This window comes from Cuculus canorus, chromosome 6, assembly GCF_017976375.1.
Source record: "Cuculus canorus isolate bCucCan1 chromosome 6, bCucCan1.pri, whole genome shotgun sequence".
NCBI classification, from domain to species: Eukaryota; Metazoa; Chordata; class Aves; order Cuculiformes; family Cuculidae; genus Cuculus; species Cuculus canorus.
The window spans coordinates 38151066-38163828 of record NC_071406.1 but is presented as its reverse complement, the minus strand read 5'-3'; the positions used below and the strand labels follow the sequence as shown (position 1 = coordinate 38163828).

General features: G+C 45.6%; 1 protein-coding gene across 3 annotated transcripts in view; it reads left to right on the top strand.

Annotated features, from left to right (window-relative positions):
* ERBB4 (erb-b2 receptor tyrosine kinase 4) overlaps window positions 1-12763 on the top strand; it is a 669634-nt gene that overhangs the window by 472821 nt on the left and 184050 nt on the right. For all 3 annotated transcript variants that reach the window (XM_054070102.1, XM_054070100.1, XM_054070101.1), the window contains exon 5: window positions 12145-12210. In XM_054070102.1, coding sequence (XP_053926077.1) covers window positions 12145-12210 — 66 coding nt within the window. The remainder of the gene's footprint in view (window positions 1-12144; window positions 12211-12763) is intronic.

Below are 12763 nucleotides of genomic sequence, written 5' to 3'. Positions count from 1 at the left end.
GAGTGGCGTTTAATGGAAATACTGAACCTCTAACAGCTGAGTTCATGGAATAAAAAGTAAGTAGTGTACACAGTATACCTCGTGAATAGGAAGAAATAGTGCCACCAGGAATGAAACTCCTTAGACACCCGGAGCATAGTCTAAGAATCGATGGAACTGCTATGAAGCCAGGGATCTCCAGGAGTAGTGGACACAGAAAGGATGGTGCTGAGAGAGCCAGCATTAACTGTTTCTGAGGAACCTCTGACCCAGGCACCTATTTGTGGTGAAATATATAGTTTTCAACAAGATAAAGAAAAAATACCCAATCCCCAAACCAACCCTGTTTCTGCCACAGTGCTCACCTGGTTTTACTGCCTATGTCCCTTCCTCCTTAAAACAGCTGCAAGGTGAAAGGCACCCACCAAGGGCTCAGATCACCATGCTGATGTAGCAAAATAGTCCAAAGCTGCCCTAATTCTGTAGCTGCAGAAGTCTTCTCCCAACGAGCAATAGGATGAGAGGAAATGGCCTCAGATTGCACCAGGGGAGGTTTAGATTGGATATTAGGGAAAATTTCTTTACCGTAAGAGTGGTGAAGCCCTGGCAGAGGCTGCCCAGGGCACAGGTGGAGTCTCCATCCCTGCAGGAGTTCAAAAAGTGTGCAGATGTGGTGCTTTGGGACATGGCTTGTTTGGCACAGTGGGGTTGGGCTGATGGTTGGACTGCATGGGCTTAGAGGTCTTTTCCATCCTAACGATTTTATTAGTTAGTGCTGCAGGTAGCAGTATATGGCAACTGTTGGTAAATGCTTCCATTTTAACAGGAAGCGAGTTGTGTATGGTGTGTTACTGAGTGCCACCTGTTTGTAAGCAAGTTGGCGTTTAAGCAGTATCTTGCACAAGGGAGAGGCTTTCAGCTTAAATGAAAGTATCTCTTTCCATTATAAGCATCTTGCTGTATCACAAACACCAGTGGTACTTGAGAGTAGGAAATAAACCCCAAATACTCCGAATATTTAAAGCACTCTAATTGAATGGTAATTGGCAGATTTGTAGTGAGTGGGTGGATGGGTGGAATTGGTCTTTTCACAGCAAGCTCCAGCTGCTGTAGCAAGATGCCTTTGAAGAGCTGCTTAGGGAAAGACGAAGAAAAGAAAAACTACAGCCACGTAATTGCATCTACTTGTTCTTGAAGCTGCTGTGTGCCACCCACCCTCCTGAAAATGTCTGTTGTCAGATCTGCAAGGTGCACATCCACCAGCTCCAAGTGGGATTGGTTGGTGCTGCTGTGCAGGGCGTGAGGGTTAGCACAGCGCTTGGTGCAGTGTTGGGACGAGCCAGCCAGCATCGTTAGCAATTAGATCTTAGGAAAAAATGCTTTACTGTCAGGGTGGGGAGGCCCTGGCCCAGGTTGCCCAGAGCAATGGTGGCTGCCCCATCCCTGGAGGGGTTCAAGGCCAGGTTGGATGGAGCTTGGAGCCCCTGATCCAGTGGGAGGTGTCCCTGCCCATGGTAGGGTTGGAGCTGGATGGACTTTGAGGTCCCTTCCAACCCAAACCATTATGGGGTTGGGGAAATATTGGAAATATTTACAGAGTAAAATATGAATTGCTACCTGAGAAGGCAACTTCATACTGCGTTCATTATAGTACACCTACACAATAGTCACAGAGTGTCCACATCATCCACTCTGCGCAGATCCCGATAGCTGAAGATTATCTAGTCTGAAATATGTATGTGTGATTGTTTTCATTAAATCTTTGTGGACAGCAAACACTGAATCTAAATATTACAGTATAAATCTGAGCATTGTTTTCTAACAGCAGAAGGGCTTCTGTTGTCAAAGTGTTGTTTTGTTGTAAACAGATCTGTTTCGAATAGCTGGAGATACATTTGAATAAGCGTATTACGATTCTTAACCAAACTTTGTCTTAACTGGACTCCAGATTTTGCGGGGACAGGAAGTTCCTCTCTAATGTTTCCATCCAGTTGAGTCAAAAGTTAGATTAAACAGGAGCACACCTAACTGCACCCAGCCAGACTTTAGGGACATTAGTGGCATCAGGAAGAGTAAAGTGAATTTTAAAAGCCACTTCAATTTCGACTTCTCATTTCTTTTCTTTGAGGTTATTACTTTGTTTAATAAATGAAAACTGTATGTCCCTCTGTTCAAACTTTATTGCTGCTTTGGCAGCATTACAGGAGCATTACTGCAGGACATTAGTTTGACTTATGGGGTATTGACTGACTTGATCTGTTTGAGGGGCGGAGGAGTTGGTATTACACAAGCACAAGAACAGCTCCAGCTTTGGCGTGGGCTTCTCTGTGTGTCTTGGAGGTTGCCAAGAACCTCCTTCGAAAATCTCCTCTAACACTGCAGAGGTTTTCCTCCCAGTGTTACACATTGGACAGGCTGAGAGAGTTGGGGTTCTTCAGCCTGGAGAAGAGAAGGCTCTGGGGAGACCTCAGAGCAGCTTCCAGTGCTGAAAGGGGCTCCAGGAAAGCTGAGGAGGGGCTTTTTACAAGGGGGTGGAGTAGGAGGAATGGCTTTAAATTGGAAAGGGGAAGATTAGGATTAGATAGTAACTAGGCAGAAATTCTTCACAATGAGGGTGGGGAAGCCCTGACCCAGGCTGCCCAGAGCAGTGGTGGCTGCCCCATCCCTAAAGGGGTTCGAGGCCGGGTTGGATGGGGCTTGGAGCCCAGTGGGAGGTGTCCCTACCCATGGCAGGGGTGGAACTGGATGGGCTTTGAGGTCCCTTCCAACCCAAACTATTCTATGATTCTGTCCAAAAAAGAAACCTATATCTGCATCTATCTGTTTTCAGCCAAGAGAATGTATCGGGCAGCAGGTCTGCTGCTGCACCTGGAGATCTGGCTTATGGTTTCTTACAAGCACTGATCCGGGTGCATGTCTGACTGCTTTGCTCGGCAGGAGTCACCACTGCTCATCTTGTTCGTGATGTTTGATTTCACGTGTTGTCATGCTGCCAGCAGAAGCACCTGGCTGAGTGCTCATGGGCAGTGTCCCAGGACAAGGGGGGATACGGGTGTCACAGCGTTGGGCGTCTCAGTGATTGCTTTTTAGAGATGAAATTCATGCACTTCTCGGCATGCCCATGCAGAGGAGGGAGCCCATTAAAATAGTACCTGCCAGGAGCAAACCATGGGGAAATCAATGCTGAAATGGATATAAAGGCATGGGAGATGTTGGCTATTTACAGTCTCCTTCTGCTGGGAACCTGCGGTGCCTGCTTGCCTGCTGCCGTCCCCTCACAGTGCGGTCTTCTGCTCCCACTCAAATGTTTTCAATAAGGAGCTTTCTTCCCTGTTATGAAATACATTGGAGATTAGAATGGCAGGGAACAGGGTTCAGTTTTCTGCCTTGCCTGAAGGCATTCAGATCTGTACCTGCCAGATCCCAGCAGAAACTGGCCCAGATTGGCCTGAGTTGGGCTCTTTGCTACTATCTCTGTTAAAATTCTGAGTATTAGACAGTCATCAGGTAAGATACAGAAATAGTCTTAAGGGCATGGGCTGACCCTTAGATGTGCTGCTTCTTCAGTGATTTTAACCATTGAGCTGGGGGCCAAGAACCCACGGCTGGTTGCCTGCCATGTCCATCACTTTCCTTCCAGGGCCAGGGAGAGACAGCTGCCTGCTCTGTGCTCTTCTCTTCCCGGGAGCAAGAGCATGTGCACTGTTTCTGAGGTTAGTGTCCTGGGAGGCAAGAGCAGGATGCATGATCCCACGTCCCAATTGAGCATTGGCATCTACAGATGGTGGAACATCACCTGCTGCTTCTGTTGAGAGAAAAGCAAAAATACGAGCTACTCCTGTATTTTTAAAGTGATTGGAGTTGTGATCTGTGTGCTGTGGGGATGGTCCGTATAGAATCACAGAGTGGTTTTCGTTGAAAGGGACTTCAAAGCCCACCCAGTTCCACCCCCTGCCATGGGCAGGGACACCTCCCACTGGATCAGGGGCTCCAAGCCCCATCCAACCAGGCCTTGAACCCCTCCAGGGATGGAGCAGCCACCACTGCTCTGGGCATCCTGGGCCAGGGCCTCCCCACCTTCACAGGAAAATATTTCTTCCTAAGATCTCACCTCAATCTCCCCTCTTTCAGCTTCAAACCGCTCCCCCCCCGCCCCCATCCTGTCCCTGCCCTCCCTGACCAAGAGCCCTTCCCCAGGTTTCCAGGAGCCCCTTTCAGCACTGGAAGCTGCTCTAAGTAATCTCCCCGCAGCCTTCTCTTCTCCAGGCTGAACAACCCCAACTCACATGAGGGAGGACATTTAGTTGTGACCCCAGTGTAGACCCCCCTTAGACATGGGCTGAGCTCCTCTACTGTTCTAAACTGCAGGCCTGTGAGGGTTTGCAGTTACAAGGAGAGATTCCTGAGGGCTTGTTTTTCTTGACGAACCTGCCATGCAGCACGTATGGCTTGACCTGTCATAGAATCGTAGAAACACTAGATGGGAAAAGACCTCTTGGATCATTGAGTCCAACCCTTCCTACCATGTTCCTGTCCTTTTAGCCTTACAGCTGTGTCGCCCCATTCGCTACGGATCCCTGTGTGCATGTGTTCAGAGATGCTTTCGATGCCAACTGGAACTAATTCACCACCTCAGTAGTGGGAATTCACTTACATCGCTCTGTGCTAAGAGTTATGAGCAGTGATAATTAATAGATCCTAATTGCTTAATCAGTGTAAAGTTTTAGGCTATGTCATACACAAAGGTTTTTATTTTGTGTGGATGACTAAACCCACAATTAATGCATCGAGTCGCCCAGCCTTTCCAGCGATGTCTGTTCAAGGTGGAGAAAAATAACTGGTGTCTTCATTACCCCCTCAGGTCCCTTTCTGTAGTCGTTGCTGTGGCCTGAAGACATTTGTCTGTAGCAGCTAAGTACCATTCCAGTGAGCTTCCTGTCAGCTCAGAGCTGTCAGCGAGAGATGTGCATCCACCGCCGTGCGCCCAGTCGGTGCTGCTGACTTGCTCTTCTTGACTTCCCATTTATTTCTTTCCCTCTGATGGCCAATCTCTCTTAAAATCAGAACTGCCTGCCACCAGCATATCTAGCGACACTCTGTAATTCTGCCGTTCTCCACACATCCCTCGTGCCTGTGCGCACGCCGGGGTTGTCTCCAGCCTGCATTGCTCAAGAAAATGAGTTCCCCTTTGATATTCAGTTTTTGGTTTTTTTGGTGCTGCTCGGTTTTATCTCTCCCTCACGCTGTACCCGTATCGCTCCCTGGTCCTGTCTTTCAGGGCGTATCTCCTGGGCTCTTTCCGTTTTCCATCCCAGTTTCTTTTCAGCTGCCTGTGCTGGAGTCCCACTCCATTCGTGTGCATCTCTCTTATCTGCTGAGGAGGCTGAGGGGAAGATTAGAGCTGTGGAATGGCAGAGTTTGAAGGCCCTATTGGACATCGGGTTCAGGGGGAGTTGGCTTTTGCCGTTGCCGAGCCCCAGTGTTCTCCAAACGCTGGATGCCCACACCTGGCAGTGGTGGAGTGGGCGCTAGAAAGCTTTGACTGAGGATGGTGGCGGATCTATAGAAGGTGCTGTGCTTCTACAGTGAAATATTCATCGTTGATGAACACCATGTGAGTTTTCACTGTAAAGCTGATACAAGAAGTAGCTACTATTACAAAAAAGTAGAATATTTTTTATTTAAGCTTAAATTTCATGTAAGTAATTGTATTTTTTGAGAGTTAGACAGAATGTCCCTCTGTTTCATTTGAAAGAGTGTTTTTCCAGGCACTGTTCATTCTTTAAAGATGATAACACCTGGTGTTCAGTGTGATCTGTGCCGAACAGAAGTCTCTTCTTCTGTAATCCCCTCTTATTTGCAGTGTTTCCCTATGTCTAATGCAAGGTCAAGCAGAGCTGGAGCCAGCTCCAAATGAGCAGGAGTTTTGACTCTTGTGACCTTCATAATAATATTAAAATCAGACCTTGGAAAGTAATAGAATGTGCATAAGATTCCTAGGAAAGCTTATACGTATGCATTTGAGTAGGAAATACATTCTGTCCTCAGCTCTTGTCTCACTGCATGTGATTGATGGAGATCACTCCAGCATGTTGCCCAGACCTGATGAAAGGTTTCTTGCTTTCTAAAACTCCTAAATGAGCCTTAGAGAATTTTAGTTGCTGGCATTTTTGGTATCAAAGTGATCCTATTAATATCTGTGCAGGGAACCTCTGTCGGGCATGGAGTTTAGGGTAGAAGCAACTGTACAAATACGAGACAGGAAAGGTCAGTTAAGTGCTGCCATTTACCACAGCAGAAGTAAAAATATCAGTGCAGGTACATCTTATTAAAGAAAAACTTGAATTTTATGGGACTAATCCCATGTTGGAAAACTATTTGGTGATACATCCCAAGGTGAAGTCATCTGACATCGCTGAAAGCAGCAGAGTTTGATAGAGGTAGAGGAATTGACCCTGAGATTTCTTTCTGCCTCCCAGAATGTTTCTACAGAGAGGAGGAGAATGCAGGACTAGATATTTCTATAAGAGCCTTTCTTCCTTTCAGAAGGTTTTACCTTTTCTTGTGACACGTGTCTCTCCTGGCATGGAGAAAGGAAATCCTGAAAAGTGTGAGTCTCTGTTAGATAATTAACTTCCAAATCAATAGAAGGGATCTGAAGGCTATGGCAGGGCTGGTAGAAAATGCAAAATGATTTTTACTTAACAAAGAAATGTGAAGGAATGAACGTGTGACAATAGGAATAGTCAGACAAGGACAGGGAAAGCGTTACAGCCTGATAAAAGCAGAACAATCAATCACAACAATAGTATCTTTAATTCTTGTTAATGCTGTGCTGAGGTGTTTGCATTGTATTTTGACTTTGTTATCTGTTCATACCTAAATCTAAGGAGTTTTAGCTGCCTAGATAAGCAAGACACAAGCGTATTTAAACCTTCTGTCCCACCTAAGCAGTGGAAAGAAGAGTCTGGGACTCTGACCACGAAGCATTCCTCGAACTTGGGGTAGTTTTGTCTAGAAAAATCTGTGTGGCATCTCTAGCATTTTTGCAGAAGTGAGTTTTGTTAGGTTGAAGGATGAGTCTGTAAGCAGCTTACAGAAGGTAATAAATGATTTATAGGTGCTTGGATAGTTAATCAATTATTTTAGACCGCTAGGTAAGTAAAGAGGCTGCTTATAAGCATGGCTTGTAACCATCAAACCCACTTTATTTTGACTGTGTTTGTTCGCACCTCAGTATCAGTGTGTTGCAGGTATGCTAACGTTTATTAATGATTTATTAACCTGGTAGAATCCATCTCTAAATGCAAGCTTTGTGTAAAGTGAGACCATTTCTCCTCTTATTTCTGCTTTTCTTCTCCTACTGAGCGAGGTCTGCTTGAGGCAGCTGACAGGGAAGAAGCAATGTTTCTTCTCTGTACTACACTCAGCTTAGAGCTAAGAAGAGGACTTCATTTTTCTTGTCTTGTCAGTAACTTAATCCTTTGCGGTTTTACTGTTCATGAAATAATAAAGTCAGTCTGGAGCCGCAGGAAAGCCCTGCTCAATTCTTAGGAAAATACAAGGATGAAGTAACCTTGGTCTTTCCCAAGCTTGTCAGCAAATGGTTTCTGCTGGTGACTTTCCATGATTGGGAGAGAAGAAGCATCTCTCCTAAATTAAAGTCTGTCCTGGAAGTTACAACAACAATTCTCTGCACCAGAGTGTGTAAAGAAAATCTGTCGCAGTAGTATTGGCGAAGGGAAGGTGAGTCCAGGAGATGAGCCGTTGGATTTCTCTGTGGAATTTGCCAAAGCAAAATTAATTTTCCTGTTCCAGTGGGAATCTGCCCTTTTTAAACTTAAATTTCCTAGCAGACCCTGTAAAAATGATGTAAGCCTCCCTTTAACTCCTTCCCTCCTCCGCTGCAGTCTCATGAGCGAAATATCATCGCATACATAAAACCGTGCAAAACCAGGGGCAGAAATGTACTCGTGTGTCACATCTGTAACGAGGTGGGAGATTTTTTTCAAGTTCTTCCTCTCCATATCTGGTTTGGAAAAGAAAAAAACTCTTTTTACTTACACGCTGTCGCTGATGTGCAAGAATTAAGTGAATGGGCAAGGTAGAGCCCTGCAGAGATTGGATTTTTGGCCAAATTCCAGCTAATTCTTAAATCCCGGTTTGAGGGGGGGTTCCAACCCCTCTGTGATGGGCAGGGACACATCCTACTTGGGCAGCCTGATCCAGTGGGAGGTGTCCCTGCCCATGGCAGGGGGGTCGGAACTGGATGGTCTTTAATATCCCTTCCAACCTAAACTGTTCTATGACTCTATGATTGAAATAAGAACAGATATGAGTTGTTACAGATGGGCTGTTTCACTGTGGCTGAGCGTTCCCAGTTCCCACTTTAAGAAAATCAGGACTTTAAGAAAATCAGCTTCTTTTGTCATCAAGAAACAGTGGAGGAGATCGTAGGAAGGAGTCCTGCCTCTGTCCTGCCTGCTGCATTGAAACAAGAAGGAGAGCACTTCTGTGCTTTCGTGGTTTGCCATTTCTTCAGTAGGCATTTATTTTAGCCCCTACTGCTGCACGTTGGAGAGGTTTAGAATATTTCAGAGACATGAGGAGTAATGGAAATAATTTATTGTACGCCCAGAATGGTTTGATGATTTATTTTCTCGAATCTATTGGCTCAGCAGAATCTAAAAATGCTAACAAATCTGTACAGAAAGATCTGTGAGAAGTAATGGAATTATTTCAAGGACCTCATCAGTCTTAGGACCAATACAGGTATTATTGACATACAAATCTATCTGTGACACCTGCTCCTCATGTGAAGGCTCCTTTTGCTCCTGGCTACTTACGTTGACTTCCATGGGACTGTGTTTGTGCTGGAGTTACAGAGCTAATCTGGAATGGGGAGCAATCTGTCCTTATTCCAGGGGAAAACAGGTGAAATACTGAGTTACATGAAGGCAGAATGTGGACTGGTTCCTGTTGAGAACCAAGAAAGTGATTTTTTTTCTATTAGAGGGAGTTTGTTTTTTGGTTTTAGTTCTTGGTAAATTTGTCCTTCAATAACAGCTCAGAGATGTGCTGCCCACAGGTTCTGCTCCTCCTCATGTCTTTACAGCGGAAAAAAGTGAGAACAATGAAGCACATACTCTGAGTTCCCAGTGAAAAAAAAGCAAACTAGCAGCACTTTCTTGCTATATGGTTAAATATCTCTATTTCAATGCAAATGACCATCTGACACTGCCAAACAAAGTCAGGTAGCAGGAAGCAGGCATGCAAGTTAAGAAAATGTTGAATGATTTTTGAAGATGCTGGATTGCTTTTATTTCTGAATATGGTTTTGGTTGTATACCAAGGGCTGGCTCAGCACCTGCGAGTTCCAGATATGAAGATTTTTATTGTGAATGTAGCTTTTGTAGAAGTGCAGGCAGCCTCTCTCGTTAGAGATCACTTGGAGGGGTGCATGGAGGGGTGCAGTGCAGCAGAATGTCCAGGGCATGCGAGATGTTTAGGAAGGGGATAGAATCACAGATTGGTTTGGGTTGGAAGGGACCTCAAAGCCCATCCAGTTCCACCCCTGCCATGGGCAGAGACACCTCCCACTGGATAGGGGCTCCAAGCCCCATCCAACCTGGCCTGGAACCCCTCCAGGGATGGGACAGCCACCACTGCTCTGGGCAACCTGGGCCAGGGCCTCCCCACCCTCACAGCAAAACATTTCCCTCGAGACCTCATCTAAATCACCCCCCTTTCAGCTTAGTCCACGGACAGAAAGCTTGTGGCTTGTTCTACCTGGGGAACCTATGGTTACAAGTGATCTGGGCAGTGCTTTCCACTGCATCTAGAAGCAAGGTTTCTGGCTTCCTCCCTAAATTCCAGACCATTTAGCCAGACAGGTGTGAGATTTAACTGCAAGGGAGATTCAGACATAAAACAAGAGTCTTGCAAGACGAGGCTCTGTTGTCCATGAGCTGCGGTTCCTCCTGAGCTGCCCCTCGGGAGGGATGCGCTGCTCAGGCCAGGACCAAATGGTGGAAATGTTATTTGGATGTGCATCCAGGCCCCTACCTTTTCTCCTTCCCACTTCTGTTGGTCAGGGATAACCACTTTATAAAACCCTCTTCCTGGGGGTCATTTTTATTCAGCTGAATGTGCACCAAAGCCAACAAACAAACTTAATATTTCTGAGTCTCCTCAGTTAAAATTCTTCCTTTAATTTGCTGTTTACCTCACCTTCTTTTTCAACTTGTGTTTTATAAATCAATATGGATGTATTTGCTTTCTGCATAGGGTTCCAGTAGTCTCTTAATAATCATAATAATCGTTATTACTGATTAAAGTTGCATTATTCATACCAGAAGGAGTCCCCTCGCTGTCAGCCAGGATGAGTTTGCATTATGTATTTAGAGTATATTTGCGATATACGTAAAAAGATGGCAGAACGTGACAGCAAATTATGGGCTGATGATGTCAGCAATAATGCTTCCCAAGCGTAATTGCTTTAAATGAACATGAATGCAGAAAGGAGGTGGTAGTTTTAACAAGGTAGATGGTGTGGGAATCATCATCCAACCTCATCAATAGCCCCAGGAAGGCTGCGCAAGCGCTGGCTTTGGAAACGGCCCGAGAGAAAGTCCACACAAATGTGACAGTGGGTTTGCTCATCAGTCTTGTAGGTCCTCATACCTGAGGAGCAGTGCGCTCTTTCAGGGTGATCCAGCCTTTGCTGAGAGGCATTTTATGCTTTCTCCCACTGCTATGTCCTATCAGGTCATGTGCAAGTATTTGATTTAGTCTGGTAGAGCAGTGTTCGCAGGAGCTGCAAGGTAAGCCTCTGAATCAGGTTCAAAATTCGCTTAATAGATTCTCGACGGTGTTCAGTGATGAATAAAAGCTTAATCAAAAATGAGGTTTGGTTCCTGCGGTCAAAAGAGCAGCAGTAAGGACTGTGCCTAGGCTTTGGCGGCGCTTATGCTGGGTTTCTCAGCTCATCCCTTGAACTCGACATAAAGGGCTTGGCGGCCCCCCCTCACGGTTTTAGCAGCTGGGGTGCAGCGAGGCAGCATCTCTGTGCGCACCCTTGAAAGTGTTCAGCTTTCAAGAGGGACAAGCCCAAAGAGCAGGAGCGTGACTGAGCTCTGGCCACGTCTGGATGAGAGTGGTGGAGTGAGGTCTCCACTCACCCGCGGTAGGAACTGGACTGTCCAAGTGTTTGCTCAAGTAATGTAAGATGCAGCCAGAGGAGAACATGACAGGTCTTCTGCGTGCTTTTTGTTCTCTCACACCACGGTCAGCACTGAGCCATGAAATGGAACCTGTGAACTCAACTCTCTCTTCAGCTCATGCGGGCTTCAGTTGCCGTTTACTGAGTAGTTTATAGCAGTTGATGAAAGCTGCCATTGCTAACTCTTCCTCCTCCGCCTGCATTTTACAATGGAAGCTCTTAAAGTTCTTTCTTGAGAGCCTATCCACACCTGTCAACGCGTGGAAGGATGATGTGGAACATCACCTCTAGGTTTTGAAGGAGCATGAGGTTTCATCAGAAGCACAACCACTGGCAAATCGAGGATCAGCAGTTGGAAATGGAAAGGCGCTAAGCGCTTCGATGGGGTTAGGTGGTTGCACAGGGCCCGTTCCCTTTGCCATGAGAGTGGATGTAAAGACTGCAAGGTTTTGGGGGTGTGGGAGTGGCATTTAGTCAAAGGGACCAAATGTTATAAACCCTGTTGTTCTGATTAAATTGAATATGGGACAGAGAGATGGAAGTCCTCTCTAGCACAGCCATCCCTTCTGCTGTGGAGGAACGAGTGGGTCCTACCTAGGACAGAGAGAGCAATAGTGATAGCACCAGGTTATGAAATTGTTCTTCAGTCCTCCAGACTTGTTCATCTTTTTAATTTTAAAGCATCCTGGTCATTGTACCAGAGGTATTTAGGATATAAAGCACTTCAATAAGTACTCATCTGTCATGTATTCATTCTAGTATCTACCTGGGCCTTTTTAACAGACCCTGTTTCAACTTTGTCATAGGTTTAACCTAGTCTTAGCTTTTCAATGAAGTGTAAAACCCTTCCAAAGATGAGATGGACCCTCCTCTTCAGCACCTGCTGGATGGTGAAGAAGTGAAAGGAAGTTTCTTATCTCTCTCCCTTTCTGTCTGTCCTGCAGGTGGTCGCTGCCACAAGTCCTGCACAGGCCGGTGCTGGGGACCCACAGAAAATCACTGCCAGACCTGTAAGTACGTAAGACTGAGAAACGAAGGGCTGAAAAATAATGTATCAGGGATCCTACTTTTATTTAATTGTGAAGGGATACTATAAATCCTTCTTTTTGTATAATTCTAAAATAGTTCAAGTTTTTTTTCCATATATTTTTACCAACAGATGCTCTGCTTTTTCCCCACCCGTGTGAACTGATGTTTTCTCTCCTCCCTTGTGCTTTCTAAAAATGCTTAAGCTCGCTTGAATTGTCTTTTTGCTGCTTGGCAGCAACAGAGAGCGTGGCTCCTGAGAATATTGATGGGTATTTTGGAACACACCGAAGTGAATACCGTAGGAACAGAAAGAACTACAAGGCAGATTTGGAGATGTTTAACGATGGCCTGACACTGCAAAGTTCCTCATGCCAAAATGCTCTGCTAATTTCAGTGGGAGCCTGGGAATATTAGCTAGCTTGCAGAATTGTTTTCTTTATAATAACTCGGAATGTGCTGTGGCGAAAGAGAGAAGAATAGGTTTTCTGTGAAGGAAGTAGTTAAGTGAAGTGTTCACAATGTCTGTCTGTCCTC